Here is a 17,135-nt window from a genome sequence, read left to right as displayed (position 1 = left end):
TATTTATGCGTTTTACTCTAAAATGCTATTCTCTTGTACATTTTCGTTTTCGTATCTGTTCAAGTGGAAAAACAAGATGATGTCAGATAAATACTCGGATAGCAACAGGATGAGAATTATGCTGTCTGCTGGGTTGCCCATCATTATACTGAGAAGATCAGCTGGAAACATCAAGGAACAAAGCCACATACCTAGCTAGGTAGGTAAGCTTTACTCTGTAGTGCCAACGATAGGTATTTATGATAGCACCAAAGCACTAGTGCTCCCGTGTCAAGCTTGGAGACTCCCATAACTTTGTATGCTAATGGCAACAAGATAAACTTAATACTCTATTAGAACCTGCTCCCAATATCTAGTACGCAGGTTAGTAGGTACCCAGCTATTCTAGAGGAAAATGGCTACAAATGACATCACCTGGTGGCGTGCTTCTGGTACCACTTAATGAGTAGCGAATGACATACGCCGTGCTATTCATAAATGGCAGGAGAGAAAAACGCAGCGAAGGAATAGAAAATATTGATAGATGATGAAATATGGTTCTTGGTAAATAGGGGCCGTAAGCTCTATAAAATACATGCATTTAGCGACGACGTTTGTGCGTTCTCTCCAATGCCCAAAGGATTTTTGTGAAGTAGTAGCGAGCATTAAGCCGCCTAGCCCCTGCTAAGCTGGGAACAGGTCGTCGTGTGCACCACCACAATGTAGGAGCCACGAAAAGCAATTGATCTCTAATTACTAGTAGCATATTCAGCACTCCTACCTATTATAGGTATTGTCTGGTATTGTCTGGCTGCCGGTCGTGCCTCTGTTGAAATCTCACTACTCCCAACAGGCGATCTCTGCCCTTTGCTGGTTGGGCCATATATCTAGGGTAGTCGGCGTTCTTGCTAGACAGAAGATTCCGAGCTCCCCTGGTTGCAGGCAAAGGGCACTTTGCACCTTACATACAGGCACTCTATGCAAGGAAGACTTGCTTCGCGACTCATGTGTAAACCAGTCTTGGAGGCTGATTAAACTTCTCTCTGTAGGGATCAAAGTCCTTGTGGGCGCCGCCTGGCTGGAACCACACGGTGCAGGGAGGCCCACGCATTGCCTGGACAAGACTAGCCGTCCGATGGTGCTAGCCCCATGCAGCCTAGAGCCAATGATTCTGCCGGGCAGATAAATCTTAAGCCTGTGCATCTGCCGCTGTCTCTCAAGGCGCTGCCCTCCCCGCTGATAGCGCTGCGACGCCTAAACGCGGAACTGATAGCGCCAAGGGCATGCACCTGTCGCCGCAGCACAGCTGTTTGCTGTGTGCTCTTTCAGCCTGCCCCTCACCCTCCCAACGCCTATTCGGTGCCTGTAGGCAATTCGCACTGATTCACCCAAGTGCGGGACAGTGGGAGGAGCTGCACCACCACGCCTATTACGCAAAGGCCCACTTGCTTTCCACTGCTCAAACCTGACGTTTGTCAACCAGCAACTCTTTTTTTTCTCTCCCAACAACATCTTCTCTCCACATCTCCGCCCGGTGACTTCACGACGGGAACTTCTGCAGGCCATAATCGACGGTCTGAACTGTGTTCCTGGATCTCTTATTTTTACGATACCCCGCCCTGCTGCCTGCCTGCACCCTTGGAATCGCTGTTTGAGGACGACTGCACTCGCCCTACAACTCGCTTTCAAGCTCTCGCAGCGGCATCTTGTATCTTCTATTTAACGGATAAAAGCCCATATCGCCTTCAACCCCAACTGAAGACCGGAACATCGTTCCCCGAAGCTGCGGATAGATACCATCTGCGATCGGCGTCGACCTCAGCGAACTTTGTTTGGCGTGCAGCCAGCCTTGACCTGAAGCATCACCTACGCATATCGACTGCCTGACGTCCACCCCCGCGGTTCGGCTTCAGCCCAGCCATCACGATCCCCCAACCGCCAGCCGTGTTCGCGGTCTTTGGAATAAGACTTTGCTGAAAACAAAAAGCAAGTCATCACGACTGTACCATTCGCGCTGCCGCGCCAGCGGATAGCCGGATTGAAGTGGAGGGGGAGTTTGTATTTGATTCCGCGGCTCGGCCGCTCCTGTTTTCACCATGGGCAAGATTACGAAGACGATGCAGCCTAAGCATCGGGAGACTCTGGTAAGTCATATAGGGAGGAGACGGAAGACACATAGAATGAGCGGGGTTTTGCAATGCATGCCCTGAGGAGAACTATGACGCTGACCTTTTCCATCTTGATATAGTCTTCATGGCTCAAGCTTTACGTCGAATCTGCATCAACGACTCCATTGCCCCTCCTTGTTCAACAGCTCGCCGATTTTCCGACACGATGGCCCTTCGGGCGCGGAGACCTCTATCATTGGATCCCCCTGTTAAACCGATTTGATAGCGTGCTTGAACTTTTTTGTAAAGTCTATAAATTGAATGAAGGACCTCAGCAGCGTGATTTCGATTGCGAGGTGCTTCTCAATCATGCAAAAGACCCGGCTTTTGAAGGCGAGAAGCAGTGGGAGATGGACCAACTTACCGAGCTCAACTTTCCCCAAGATGGTGACAGAGTTTTGATCGAGGCTATCCTCAAGTTTACCCGTATGCTGTTGGAGCATTGCGGAAATCGAAGCATCTACGCCAGTAGTGCTCATCTGAACGACCTTCTGAACTGCACGCCTTCTTCTGTTCTCATTGCTACCCTCGAGGTGGGCTCTGAGTTGGCACAAAGATACCAGGCATCCGTCAAGCGAATTGGTACCGCTTCTAGACACATTAGTGCAGCGCTTCTTGCGAACCATTACAATATCGACTTGGATCGCGTTCAGCAGATAGCATTACCTTTCGTTAAAACGCCCATCTTTAATCTTTCGGACCCCGCTCCAAGCAACGCACCTGCAGCTGCGTCGAAGGGGAAGGATAAAGTGGCCACGGGAAGCGGCGTTAGAAATGTCGCTACTATGCATGCTAATGATCTAGTCGCTATCGCTACGTCCGATGATAGTCGATGGAACACCTGGGGCGATGTCAAAGTCTCTTACTACCCCCAAGAAACTACTACGCCTACCCAGAATGACGCCTTGGCAGAGACGGTGCGCTCGACACTACCATCAACTCCCACCCCGCTGCGTCGAAGCTCCACGATGAACACCCAGCACACACCAAAATCTCGAAACACCGCTGGCGAGGACTCATCTCTGTTTGCCTCACGAACTTCAGGATTTGCGGAAGACCATGCTTCATCGGGCCAAAAGACGTTTGAGTTGACTCAATCTGTTGTAGCCTCTCACTCAATTTATGAACTTATAAGTCGATGCCCTGACGATATGCCCCAGGCGGCCAAGTATGAGGCATTTCACCGCTTGAGAGTAGCCAAAGCTCTCACCGGCTCTCAGGACTCGCGGCAGCAAATGCTGGCAACTCGTTTGTTGGCGGTAACTAACTTGGCCTACATACATTCCGAGTCAAGCTTTGTTGAAAAGGTTCTCCGCCAGGACATTGATGAGACTCGTCGGTTCCAACTCGTGTACCAGCTTGCGGAGCTGATTCATCCGTCCGCCGATGGCGCCGTAGATGTGCCCTTGCGGCTGCAGACCATTGCTCTCGCGCTCCTCGAGGCCGTATCGAGCTTTCATGCTCGTTGCCAAGATGTCTTATCGGCTCTTAATGCTAATGTTAACCATGGTATACTTCTTTACGTGATCAGAAAAGCAGTCGCTGGAATGAACGAAACCCAGGCAGGAGACGATAGTGACAAGGCAAACGAGATTGATGAGTGGCGGAATAACCTGTTTTCTCTGACGTTGCATTTGTCAATGGCCACCCGAGTGGGTAGTGAAATGGTCTCTGCCGGGTTAATGGATATCCTTGTCGAGATTCTTAACATCCGTTCCGTTATTGCCCAACGCCACCATTCAATGGTCCTCGCCTTCCTAGATGGTTTAATTTGGACTTATCCGAATGCATTTACTGCGTTTTTCAATGCGGATGGACTGGATGCCGTGGCTAAGCTAATTGTGGACACGATTAGCGGTGCCCGGAGCTTGCTTGAAGAATCTAAGGGCATCAAGCCAGACCAGCAGTCCAGTGCTGTTGACTATGAAATTCCTTATTACCAGCAGCAAACACTGAAATGGATACTGAAGTTTGTTCATCACATTATGTCCAATTCATACAGTTATAGCGGCAATACAGATCGGCTCCTGAGAAATCTTGCTGAGAAATCTGACCTGTTGGCCAACCTGAGGGACATTATTAACGATAAGAAGAGCTTTGGATCCGTAGTCTGGACAAATTCGGTGACTATCCTTAGCGACTTCATCAACAATGATCCGACAAGCTTTGCTGCTATTTCCGAATCAGGCATGATTAAAACATACCTCGAGGCCATCACTGGACGACCGATCCCACATGATCATACCACGCTGATGAGACCCCGGGAAGAAGGTGAAGAGCCTGAGGTTGTTGAAGCTTCTGCGATTGCAACGATCACAGATCTCGATAGCCGACAACACCCCCCTACGGAAGAATCAATTCGGCAAACGCTGGACCGACCAGTGGCACAGGGCATCTTGGCATCTTCTGATGCTATCAATGTTGTGCCGCAGGTTTTGAACTCTATTTCACTCAACAATGCGGGCATGCAGCTGGTAGTCGCTTCACGGGCCTTTGAAAGCTTCTTGGAAGTGTTTGAAAGCCCTGCACACGTGAAGTGTATGGAGGCAGATGCGGATCTTGCGAGCAACGTCGGCGCCAGCTTTGACGAGCTTGCACGTCATCACCCGCCCCTTAGAAAAGCCATCTCCAATGCCGTGATTGACATGGTTGCGCGAGTGCGTATGCTGGGTATCGAGAAGGCTCGAACTGCGGGCTGGGGAGTCAAGCTGGTTCCCATTGGCAGCCTACAAACTGCAGTCGAATCAACGGAAGAAGGAGCTCAAGCTTCTAAATCACTGCAAGAGCCCGATGTCGACATGTCTGATGCTGCCGCCGCCACTCAAGGTTTAGAGTCTGACAAGCGTACTGAAACAGAAACAGAATCGCCCTCTTCGGAGACATTTACGCCCTATATATACGCGCTCTCAACTTTTTTGACCACTTACTTGTCTAACGGCGTGTTGAAGAACAATTTTATTGAGAGGGGTGGCATTGAACTTCTTCTTGATATGTGTCAATCCCCCAGCCTGGTGGCCGGGTACAGCGATTCCATGGCATCCAGAGTCCTCAACCAGGTGGTTTCTCAACTGATTGAGCAAGGTGCTGCCCAAGGCTTGACGTCCCTGCTCAGTCGGGCCCAGCGCGCCATTGACGTGTTGGAGCCATTGTCTACGAAGACAGAAGCAGTCCCTCCTTACTTTGCGCCTTTCCTGGCTCCCGATCTAGGTAATGTTTACACTAAAGAGGAGGCGACTGAGATAATTTCGACTGGTACAAACGTTGTCAAGGCCTTGCTCAACGCGCAAACCTTTATCAAGATTATCTCCGATTGCTTCTCGTCTTCAAGGTCAAATTCGCTCCAATTCTACCCTATCAATGTCTATGATTATTACCTAAATTTGGTAAAATCAATTGGGCCTTTGCTACGCGGGGTTTTAGCGGAAGAGGCAGGCGAGCTTACGGCGGTGCCTCAGCACTGGTCTCTAAGGCGTCAATCGCCACCGCTGGAGGGTAATACCAGAAGCAGTGGTGCAGATGCTGAAGCTGATGATACCTCATTACCTGATGTTCTTAACAGCACAGATGGTTGGAGGCCCAGCGAAGGCACAGACGCCTCTGCGGCTTCCCGGCCTACCGAGCAAGAACAGGCCAGCCCCCGGTTCCAAAACTATGAGACGCTTCGAGTCCTTCTCCATCCTATGATTCCTACGTCATTTCCCCTTTTCCAAACACTGGGAAGGGCCCTCTTACCTAGGCGCGAAACGACTCATGGTGACCCGTATCACCGGCCGCGCCATTTGGAGATTGCAAAGGCGCTTGCTGACACAGTTCTCGACCATCTCGGGCCATCTGTGGCAGCTCCAGAACCAACATCAAAGGATTTCCACTACTGGATTATTATGCTACATACCATTCATGAGATGTTGATCGACCACCGTGAGTTTCTTTTCCTTTCCAACTCCTTTGTTTTTTTTTTTTCCTATTTGTTTTCGATATGCTAATCTAGTGCACAGCAACCTCATCATCTCGCCAAGGTGACCGCTCGAATGTGCAAATCATTATGCCTGTTCTTCTCGCATTCAAGGAGCGCAATGGTCTCGTCGTTCTCAACTCCATGCTGCGTGTTTTCGCAAATGCAGTGAAGAATTCTGATGCCGCAACTGCTGATGAGTCTTCAAAGGTTAAGGTTGCTGCATTTGGCCTTAAGAAAATACTAGACTTGTACTTCATTTTAGTCAACGGAAAGTATATTGCTGATACACATACCCATTTCAACCTGCAGCGGCAAACAGACCGATCCTTGGTTGTTCCAAATATCCTCAGCCAGATCGTGGTCGAATTCCGAGCGGCTATACTGCCCATTATCATGGAGCTTTGGGATTCCAATTTCGTAGAACGAGTACCAGATCAGACAGTAAAACGACTTGTCGACATTCTCAAGATGGTATCGTTGGGCGAGAACGAACTGCAGACTATGCCAAAAGATAAGGTAAGCAAAACGTTCTCGTGAATAAGGAATAAATTCGATTCTAACTATTCCAGGCTCCGTTTGTCCTTCTCAAATATACAGATGTTCGATTCAACTGGAAAGCCGTCAGAAATCTTGTCCATCAGCTTGCCGATGACTTTGATGATGAACTAGCCCAGGAAGCTGCATATCGTACTCACGGCAACCCCGTCACTGCGCCAGCATACTGCAGTGCACATGAGTCTGAGATTGCAGGCACTCGAAATCCCGTCCCCCTTGCAGACGCACCAGATCCAGCTGCCTTGGCAGAGGCAGGAAATACGCCGGTGCTACTGGAATCAGACGCTAGTGGCTCTCGTGCTCCAGACCCTGAGGCAATGTCCTTGGATACATCCCCCGAAACGTCTGCGGAGACCTTGGACGATCTGATCTCTCGTCTTCCTGAAAACGACGAAGCTGCCAGCGAGAGTGGTGCTGATGTAACACCAAAGGCCGCCAAGCCAACTACCTCTGCTGAGGAAGGAAGCTCGACCGAACAACATACCGCTGACACTTTCAACTTGCTCAAGAAAGATCTTGATGATAACCGGTCAAAACTACGAGAAAATCTTATTGATCAATGCCTTGACGTGGTTCGAACTCACCCAGATACAGCCATAGAGATTTCCGAACTTATCAGCACCGTGGTTCTTCGACACCAAGAGGAGCATGCGCATAAAGAAGTTGGGTCTACGCTTACGGAAGCCCTATCGTCTATCCCTGTGGATGAAAATGAGAAGAAATCCAATGGGAAATGCATCGCTGCATACGCCCATCTCCTTGCACTTTTGCTTCAAGATGAGACCTTCTTTGAGCGAAATGTTGATACGCTTCGGGATAGGATTGGTGAATATGTTGCACTCCTCAGAGTTCCACCTTCTACATCTACCGAGGAGCTGCCTCCCTGGATCCCCTTTATACTACTAGTGCTAGAGACTTTGTTGAGCCATGATGAAAAGCCAATTGCTGTTCAGTGGAACATGCCCAAGTCTCTTGACGATCCTGTTGTGGCGCCCATCCTCCAACTCAAATCACCTTTGGTCAATGATGAACTCCGTTCTAATGTTCTAGAATCGCTGTTGGATTTACTGCCCCGCATTGGAAAGGGGGAAATGCTAGCAACTGCTATTCTACGCGTTTTGATCATTCTGACTCGCAAGCGTCAGTTGGCGAAGCAAGTAGGCGAGAAGAAGAATTTGCAAAGGCTTTTCCTCATGGCTAAACAAATGTCGGGCGCAGGGTCTGAGCGTCTTAGGCAGACACGGCTGACAGCCCATCTCATCACTATCCTCCGTCATATTGTTGAGGATGAGGATGTTATCAAGCAAGTCATGAGAGCTGAAATAAAATCCGACCTCCCCAATCTCCAACGCACCCAACGCGGTCATTTAGATGTGTCCACCTACCTTAGAGGGATGGCACCAATTGCTCTTCGTGCTCCTGATCTCTTTGTTGAGGTTACTAATGAACTACTCCGGTTCTCGCGATGGAGTGCACCAACCGGCGAAGGGGTTAGGTCTCAAGCTCTAGTCTGGAAGGAACAAACCGATATCGACGCAAACGTTACCCAGTCAGATTCCGGGAATGCTCAAGCGGAAGATGTCAAGCAGTCTACCGAATCGGGAGATAAAGAAATGTCAGACGCGCATAAGTCACACCATGACAGCAAACGCCCTGTGGTCGAAAATCCGGACGGAGTCATCCACTTCCTCCTTTGTGAGTTGGTCAACTATCGAGAAGTTGAAGACAAAGAAGTACCCAAACCCAGCAAAGATGTGACGTCAGAGAGCGAGTCGACAACAGCTGTCGAAGGCCAGGATAATTCCTCTGTGGACAGTTTAGCAGGCGATGGAAAGGATAAGAAGCCACCAAAACCTACGTTCAAGCCAGAAGAACATCCAATCTTTGTGTACAGATGCTTTTTGCTTAGCTGTTTGGCTGAGCTCCTTCAAAGCTATACCAGGACAAAGGTGGAGTTCATCAATTTTAAACGTAGTGCTCCTCCTCTGTCCACCAACACTCCTGTTAAGCCAAGATCAAGCATTCTCAACTACCTCATCTATGACTTGTTGTGTCAGAGCAATCTGAGCGGCACAACAGACAATATCGCATCTAAAAAGAAAGCTGCCACTTCATCACAGACTCAAAAGGTCTTGGTTGCCCTGGTGTCAAAAACTAACGAAAAGGTATTTGAACGCAAGCAAGAAAAGTACGCCTATGACGATGAGCCGGATCTCCTTTTCGTCCGCAAATTCGTTCTTGATACCATCTTGAAGGCGTATGAGAAGGCACCTCTTACCGATGAGCCACTGGAGGTCCGTTACGCACGAATGCAATGTCTTGCAGAATTGATGAACCATATGGTTGGAGAACGAGACAAAGATCAGAGCTCAGGGTCTCGCAATGCCGATGGCGTTCAGTCAAGATCTCAAGCGCAACTTCGACGGCTCATGTATGAGAAAGGCTACTTAGATAAGCTTACATCATCCATCGCTGAGATTAACTTGAACTTCCCGGGAGTCAAACGGGCTATCAAATATATCCTGCGCGTACTTCGAGTTTTGACCGATACCGCCAAAGAACTTAGCCATTCGAATATCCTGGTAAATGACTCACAGGCTGACCAAAGCGATGAAGATTTTGCGTCTACCTCATCTCTGTCAGACTTGGACGAAAGTCGGGAAGAAACTCCTGATTTGTATCGAAACTCTGCTCTCGGAATGCTTGAACCTCGCGGAGAAGATGACGAGTCCGAGTCTGAGGAAGAAGATAACGGCGATGAGGATATGTATGGGGATGACTACGATGACGATGAGATGGATTATGGGGATGAAGATATATCGGATGATGAAGACAATATCAGCGACGATGATGAAGAGCTTAGCGATATGGGACCAATCGAAGGCCTCCACGGTGACCCGGGGGTGGTTGAAGTCATCATGGATGATGATGAAGATGACGAAGATGATAGCGATGAAGATGACGAGGACGACGAGGATGATGAAGTCGACTCCGCTGATATGGAAGATGTCGAAGATCGAGTTGAGATTGTTGACGAAGATGGAAATCTTATCGAGGACGATGGAGAATCAGGGTGGGAGAGCGAAACCAGCGCCGAGGAGGATGACGGGCCAGAAGTCGACATTGATTACGAAGGCGAAGTCCAAGAGGCAGATGAAGCTCACCTACACGGCATGGGCCCTGGCGATCTGCTGGATAACATGGCAAGAGCTATTATGGGTGGAGATGAGGACGGGTATGAGCCAGAACTTATGGAAGCTTTGGATGAACATTATATGGATGATGGTCACGATGAAGGTGGTACGTATAATATACCCCTTCCTCCATACTTCCCTCCCCCTTTCACTATTCTATGAGTATGAGTACTGACTTGAAACAAACAGATGATGACGATGAGGAAGATATTGAGGACGAGGAATATATCTATGACGATGACTATCCCCGTAAGTGGCTATTTTATTTATTGGAATTCAATTAACTAATTTTTCTATCATAAACAGTAAACGATCCACTGCCCCCAATGCCAGCTCTCGGATGGGACGGCTTTACTCCCGATGTGGATGATAGACATAGACAGCTCTTCCTACTTGATAACCATGGCAGACGACCAGTACTTGCGCGGATGGACAACCGTAACCCTTTCCCTCCTAGGTTCATGGCGGGATCGAACCGAGATTTGAATGGTAAGTTCGAGATGTATTTTATGCCCGGTCGCCGATGCGTCTACTAACGTGTTCTTCAATAAAGATTTCCGCAGTTACTTCTCTCGCACCCATCGTCATAATGGGCAGCAGCCTAACGCAGATGATGGTATTAACCCGTTGCTCCGTCGCAGCGACCAGACTCAAGATGCTCAGCCGCGAATTGGTCAACCAAATTCTATTGGTATCCGCTTCCCAGAGGGCTTTTTAGGGCCAGGAAGACACGTTATTGACGGCCCAATGAGCTTTTTGGGAGAACTTATGGAATTCTTGCCAATTATGGGCCGTAGTGGTAACCAACAAGCCTTCCAGGTGCATATTAGTGGTCCTGGTGGCACTCGGACTGCTGAAATTGGAAGTATCCGTGGCTTGAGAAACGAACTGCGTCGAGACATTACAATTCAGGAGCCACACCAAGCGGTCGCCTTTACCCCTGAATCAACATTGGATCGCTACCAAGAAGAAGCTAGGATGATTTTTGGCGGAAATCCTGCCGTGGAGGCTTCCAGACTTAGCAATGCTATCATCGCACAGCTGACTCCTGCAGCAATGGAGCTGGAGAGGAAGCTGAGAGCAGAAGAAGAAGAAACCAGGAAAAGATTGGAGGAAGCCCGAAAGAAGGCTGAAGAAGAAGAACGCTTGGCTAGAGAGGCTAAGGAGGCCGAAGAAAGAGCAGAAAGGGAAAGAAAGGAGGCTGAAGAACGCGAGGCTGCTGCTAAACTCGCCGCTGAAGCTGCTGAAGCCGCCGCTCTTGCCGCTAGCCAGAACGCTGAATCACAACCTGGCGAGGAGAGCCGCAACCAAGGCAGCGGTGCTATGGAAGGGGTTGAATCAACCGAATCCGCCAACGCTGGAGCCAACGAAAGCACTGAAAACACGTCAAGTGCAAATCTTCCCAGAGTGACAACAATGATTAGGGGAGAGGAAGTTGACGTCACCGAACTGGGCATAGATCCTGATTATCTAGCCGCTCTTCCTGAAGAATTCCGAGAGGAAGTCATTGCCCAAACAGTAAGTGAGAGACGATCTCAGGCCCGCGAAGAAGCAGCCTCAGGGGAAACGACAGAGGTGTTTCAAGAATTCCTTGATGCCCTACCAGAGGAGCTACGGTTGGAAATTGCGCAACAAGAGAGACAAGAACAGCGGCGCCGTCACCGCGAAGACAGCCGCCGCCAGGCGGCTGAAGGCGAAGCAATTCCAGCAGAGATGGACCCAGCCAGTATTTTGCTCACATTCCCTCCGGAACTCCGGGAGCAAGCGCTCATCGATCAGGGCGAAGACATCATGGGCCAGCTACCTCCTGATATGGCTGCTCAGGTGCGAGCACTGACACAGCATCGTCCGCAGGTGGTTCACCAGCATCGAGGTATGCGACCAATTGTTCTTCCAGGTAGAACATCGCTTGCTGCTGGTAGAACCCCAGCACAAGGGTCGCCAGATGAACAGGGAGAAAACAAGACCCAGCGAAAGGCGGTGGTGCAAATGCTTGATAAAGCTGGAGTAGCAACCCTGCTGCGTCTTATGTTCATTGCCCAACAGGGCTCTATCCGGAATTATCTCTTCAGCGTATTTGCAGATGTGTGTGAGAATCGACAGACTCGCCTCGAGGTCATCAGCACTATCCTACAAATCCTCCAGGACGGCAGCACGGATATGAACGCCGTTGAGCGTAGCTTTGGTCAGCTCTCACTCAAGGCTAGGAAGCAGAGAGATAAGGAAAAAGATGGCGATCCTAAGGCTCCGCAAAATCTTAAGAGGACCCTGACGACCATTGGTAGCCTTACAAGCAGTGGTCAAACAAACTCTGAGACATCGCCATTGTTGATTGTACAGCAATGCCTAGACCTCCTTGTCGACCTGTGCACCAAAAATCCTCATATTCCTTGGCTATTCCTGACCGAGCATGAGACTGTGGGATCTTCTCTCAAGAGGTCGTTGAGCCGCAGAGGAAAAGGCAAAGACCAAAAGGCGCACAAATATGCGATCAATTCCTTGTTGACTCTCTTGGACCGTGAGCTTGTAACGGAAAGCTCGCTTGTCATGACGCACCTCGCAGATCTGCTGAACCGAGTTACACTGCCTCTGCAAAACTTGGATCGTCGACGCAAAGAGACGCAGGAAGAAGATGCATCGGCTTCAAAGGCAGCCGGTACTGAAGCCGAAGTTGTGCCAGAGGCAAACGAGACGGAACAGCAGAACAGCAACGAACCAGCAGCTGATGGCGAGGCGGCAGCCGCATCATCCGAACCAAAAGCAGCCGAGCCTGAAGACTCGAAAGAGCAGTCGAAGGGCACATCGCAGAAGCGCACCCGTCAGCTGCAGCCTCCAGTAATCCCTCCTCAGAATCTCACCCTTGTGGTCAGAGTGTTTGTGGCTAGAGAGTGTAGCTCGAAGACATTCCAAAACACAATCTCCACTATCAAGAATCTCTCAGCCATTCCAGGGGCAAAGACAATCTTTGGACAGGAGTTGGTTAGCCAAGCCCGCCTACTGAGCAGCAATATTGTTGCTGATCTAGATGACTTGCTACCACATATTGAGGCGGCTACTTCTGGAACTGAAATTCAAGGGGTTGCGCTCGCCAAATTTTCACCAGGAGCTTCAGAGCAGAATAAGTTGCTCAGAGTTCTTACCGCGCTTGACCATCTATTTGACGGCAAGAAGAAGAACGACGAGGCGGATGAAGTCGGCGCTGATGAGAAGCAAGATCTCGTTACCTCGTTATATCACAATTCAACCTTTGCAACTATGTGGGAGAAGCTGAGTGCATGTTTGAGCGCCATTCGCCAGCGAGAGAACATGCTCAACGTCGCAACCATACTGCTCCCGTTGATTGAATCTCTGATGGTTGTCTGCAAAAATACCACGACAAATGATGATCTGTCTCTCAGTCAAATTGGCAAGGACATGGTGCTATCAAGCCCACAGCCGGAATCTCGCACGGCTAGCCTATTTTTCACGTTTACCGAGGACCACAGACGCATACTCAACGAACTTGTACGACATAATCCAAAGCTCATGTCTGGCACCTTTGCCTTGCTCGTGAAGAATCCCAAGGTTTTGGAGTTTGATAACAAGCGTAATTACTTCAACAGGAGTGTTCACTCGCGAAGTGGTCAGAACCAGGTCCGCCCGTCGTATCCGCCGCTGCAGCTTTCTGTTCGCCGAGAGCACGTTTTCCACGACTCTTTCAAATGGCTCTGTTTCAAGTCAGGCGAAGAGATGAAATATGGAAAGCTCAACATTCGATTCAATGGAGAGGAGGGAGTAGACGCTGGTGGTGTTACGCGCGAGTGGTTCCAGGTCCTCGCTCGACAAATGTTCGATCCCAACTATGCTTTGTTTATTCCAGTTTCTTCGGATCGCACAACCTTCCACCCGAATAAGCTGAGTGGTATCAATGATGAGCATCTCAGATTCTTCAAATTCATTGGCCGCATCATTGGCAAGGCCTTGTACGAAGGCCGCCTCCTCGACTGTTTCTTCAGCCGTGCTGTTTACAAGCGTATTCTCGGAAAGTCCGTCTCTGTCAAGGATATGGAATCGTTTGACCCAGATTACTATAAATCCCTTTGCTGGATGCTGGAGAACGATATCACGGATATCATAACCGAGACGTTCTCAGTAGAAGATGATGAATTCGGTGTCACCAAGATCGTGGACCTCATCCCCAATGGTAGAGAAGTTGCGGTGACTGAGGAAAACAAGCACGAGTACGTTCGTGTCGTGGTAGAGCATAAACTCCTATCTTCTGTCAAGGAGCAAATGGAGAATTTCTTGATGGGTAAGTTGTCATTCATTAAAAAGTGTCGAAATATTATCAGGGATAAACGTAATCTAATCATGTTCTTCTCTAGGTTTCCATGACATTATTCCTGCGGAGTTGATCTCCATCTTCAACGAGCAGGAGTTGGAACTACTGATCTCAGGTCTCCCGGACATTGACATTGACGATTGGAAAGCTAATACTGAGTATCACAACTACAATCCTTCTTCTCCGCAGATCCAATGGTTCTGGAGAGCAGTCAGATCGTTTGACAAAGAAGAATTGGCCAAGTTGCTGCAATTTGTCACCGGTACTAGCAAGGTACCTCTTAATGGATTTAAAGAGCTCGAAGGCATGAACGGCGTCAATCGCTTCAACATCCATCGCGATTATGGAAATAAGGACCGCCTACCTTCCACACACACCTGCTTTAACCGTACGTTTACTACTGCCTATTCCCTTTGCGTTCCCGTATAAAATAATCAATGTACTAACATGATTGATAGAACTTGACCTCCCCGAATATGATAGCTACGATGTACTTCGTTCCCAAATCATCAAAGCCATTACTCAAGGCAGCGATTATTTCGGTTTCGCTTAATGTCCATACCAGGGAGGATGGTGTATTTCCAACAGAATGACGCATGCTTTTAGTACGAAGATATGAGCTCTTTCTCATTTTTTTTTTCTCTAGCATTTTATGACTACAGTACATAGCATTTGGGAGGATTCCGGATGGGGATTTGAAAAAGAATGGAAAAAAAAAAAAAGCACAAAAAAAGGGGGAGGAGGGGAGAACGGTTTCCCGGTTTTAGATCTCGTCTCCGGTTTTAGATCTCGTCTTGTTAAAGAGAAGTGCAGGTCTCTCTGGCATTGGCAAGATTTTTCGGACATGGGATGACATGGAAGGCCAGGGAGGGCTTTGTTTGATAGGAATGATTGTAAGACGTATTGCTTGCAAGTAGATTAGGATTGCCTGGGCTTAGAATTGGGCAAATACAATGGGTTTTTATGTACAATGTCACTGCTACTATGTGAATGAACAGTGGAGTTTTGCAATCATTTTGAAGTATGCCAGCAAGGGAATATACCATCTCTTCTGATAAAAAAAAAACGAAATGTTGACATGATGAATTTATGACTACACAATGGCACAGATACTCAGACATTATCAATTCAACGATGGAGAGATGAAACAAATATACGCAAAAAAGGTATCACAAATTTTGTGTCATGAATGCATTGAAATACGTCGAAATGCTTCTAATACATTCGTGGCAGGGGTGGGCTATATAAATTTAAGCCCGAGAGATCCTCACTCCCTATGCATGCAAACCACGGGACCGAAAGGGTATGATTGAATTTCCCCTTTTATTTTTTTCCTCATTCATTATAAAAGAAATAAAACGCCGAATCCTTATTTGTGCATGGAAGAAGCACGACGCTTGCGGGCATCGGCCTTGTGGGCCTTGGCCTCAGCGACACGCTTGGCGAGGATCTGAGCGTACTCGTTCTATTTGGGGAATTTTGTTAGAATAATGATCAAGATTGAGTCTTATGATTGAGAAGGGAAGTACTCACGGCCTCATCCTTGACCTTCTCGGCCTGGCGGCGCTTGAGAGCGAGACGGTGACGCTTGTGCTGCAGACGCTGGGGGGTAACCAGTCTCTGGATCTTGGGAGCCTTGGTGTAAGGCTTCTTGCCCTCACCCTTGGGCTGGACCTCTCGTCGGATAACGTACTTGCGGACCTATTTGTTTCGCGATTGGTGATTAGTTCACATTGCTTTCATATACTTGTTTTTAAATCTCGGCACCGGGTCAAACTCCTTTTTCTATACTTCGAGAATTTTTCGATAGCACAAGAGAAAAGAAGTTTGCCCAGTATTTCTTCTCACACTCTACCCGGACTGCCAATCCCTCCACCGCAGCTCCTGGTAGGCGATGACCGAGTATGGGTATAGGGTGAAACATACATCGTCATCCTTGGTGAGGTTGAAGAACTTGCGGATCTTGGTGGCACGCTTGGGTCCGAGACGCTTGGGCTGGACGACATCGGTCAGGCCGGGGATATCGGCCTCACCCTGCTTGACAACGCTGAGGGCGAGGACAGACAGGTCCATGCCGACGATGCAACCACGGACGGACTTTCTCTTGCGCTCACCGGTTCGGCGGGGGCGGTAGCAAGAGTGGCCGTCGGAGAGGAGGAGGCGGACACGGCTGGGGTGGAGGACACCCTGCTTCATGGGGAAACCCTGCTTGTCGTTTCCTCCAGTAATGCGGAAGATGTAGCCCTTGAACTCGTCACCGACGGAGTCACCGGGGACCTCAGCGCCCATCTATAATACCCAATACGTTAATTTCATCATTCCTTCTTTTTTTTATCCTTTTCATGTCGAACTGAAGACCAGAGAGTAAAAAAGTTTTCGATATCGATTACGCATTTCTTCGTCGTTGATAATCGAAAAACCTAGTTTCACATCTTTGCTCGTCGTTTGTAGAGGGGAAAACGTACTCGCTTCTCCATGAAGATGGCGAGCTTGCGCTCATCTTCAATCTCGATGAGCTTCTGGCTGCCATTGGCAGGGTAGGAAATGTTCAACTATAAGAGAGCGGCATGTTAGCAACCGGCGACGGTCTCAATTATAAAATTGATATAGAATAAAGATGTTGCTTTGCATCATTCTCATTGAGAGGATACTCGCAACAGGTAGTCGTCAAAGGATATGGTAACGTACCTTCATCTTGCCAGTGTTGTGGTGGTGCAAGTTTTGCTTGACCTGGCTCGCGTGAAGTCGGCTTTTGGTGTTGAAGGAATGGGGAAAGGGCAAAGGCGAAATTGGGGCGCGCAAAAAAAAAGAGAAAAAAGTTGTGTGCGCCTTACTAGGGCTCCATTTTGGCGTGTGGGAGGTTAAGCTGGCCAATCAAAACTCGGAGTGGGTTCGTTGCGGTTTGAAAGGTACGTACCTGGAGCTAGGCGATCTCAAGATCCAGCCGGTGAAAAGATATCCCG

The 17,135-nt window shown here is 48.8% G+C and overlaps 2 protein-coding genes across 2 annotated transcripts; one reads left to right on the top strand and one right to left on the bottom strand.

Moving 5' to 3' along the window:
- Positions 1-1,971: 1,971 nt before the first annotated feature.
- On the top strand, positions 1,972-15,165 carry GGI43DRAFT_191167 (E3 ubiquitin-protein ligase TOM1). The gene is made up of 9 exons (XM_083199949.1): positions 1,972-2,123; positions 2,228-6,065; positions 6,143-6,618; positions 6,672-9,957; positions 10,041-10,100; positions 10,158-10,340; positions 10,405-14,142; positions 14,216-14,560; positions 14,631-15,165. Exons 1-9 carry the CDS (start codon positions 2,076-2,078, stop codon positions 14,723-14,725), a joined length of 12,069 nt encoding a protein of 4,022 aa, XP_083057474.1. The 5' UTR covers positions 1,972-2,075; the 3' UTR covers positions 14,726-15,165.
- Positions 15,079-16,990, bottom strand: GGI43DRAFT_413686 (40S ribosomal protein eS6). The gene is made up of 5 exons (XM_083206937.1): positions 16,861-16,990; positions 16,638-16,724; positions 16,099-16,461; positions 15,706-15,873; positions 15,079-15,637 (listed from the first exon to the last, which is right to left on the bottom strand). Exons 1-5 carry the CDS (start codon positions 16,864-16,866, stop codon positions 15,542-15,544), a joined length of 720 nt encoding a protein of 239 aa, XP_083057473.1. The 5' UTR covers positions 16,867-16,990; the 3' UTR covers positions 15,079-15,541.
- Positions 16,991-17,135: the final 145 nt, after the last annotated feature.

Source organism: Trichoderma evansii (genome assembly GCF_050947405.1).
Source record: "Trichoderma evansii strain SZMC 28006 chromosome Unknown GGI43scaffold_21, whole genome shotgun sequence".
Lineage (NCBI taxonomy): Eukaryota > Fungi > Ascomycota > Sordariomycetes > Hypocreales > Hypocreaceae > Trichoderma > Trichoderma evansii.
Note: the sequence above shows the minus strand (reverse complement) of the source record. Positions and strands in the feature narration are given on the sequence as shown.

Coding starts and splice junctions, on each gene's coding strand:
- GGI43DRAFT_191167 (XM_083199949.1), top strand. CDS start 2,076: ATGGGCAAGATTACGAAGACGATGCAGCCTAAGCATCGGGAGACTCTG. Junction 2,124..2,227: donor CTAAGCATCGGGAGACTCTG/GTAAGTCATATA, acceptor ATCTTGATATAG/TCTTCATGGCTCAAGCTTTA. Junction 10,101..10,157: donor CTATGACGATGACTATCCCC/GTAAGTGGCTAT, acceptor TATCATAAACAG/TAAACGATCCACTGCCCCCA.
- GGI43DRAFT_413686 (XM_083206937.1), bottom strand. Junction 16,462..16,637: donor CCATCTTCATGGAGAAGCGA/GTACGTTTTCCC, acceptor TGGGTATTATAG/ATGGGCGCTGAGGTCCCCGG. Junction 15,638..15,705: donor AGAAGGTCAAGGATGAGGCC/GTGAGTACTTCC, acceptor TTCCCCAAATAG/AACGAGTACGCTCAGATCCT.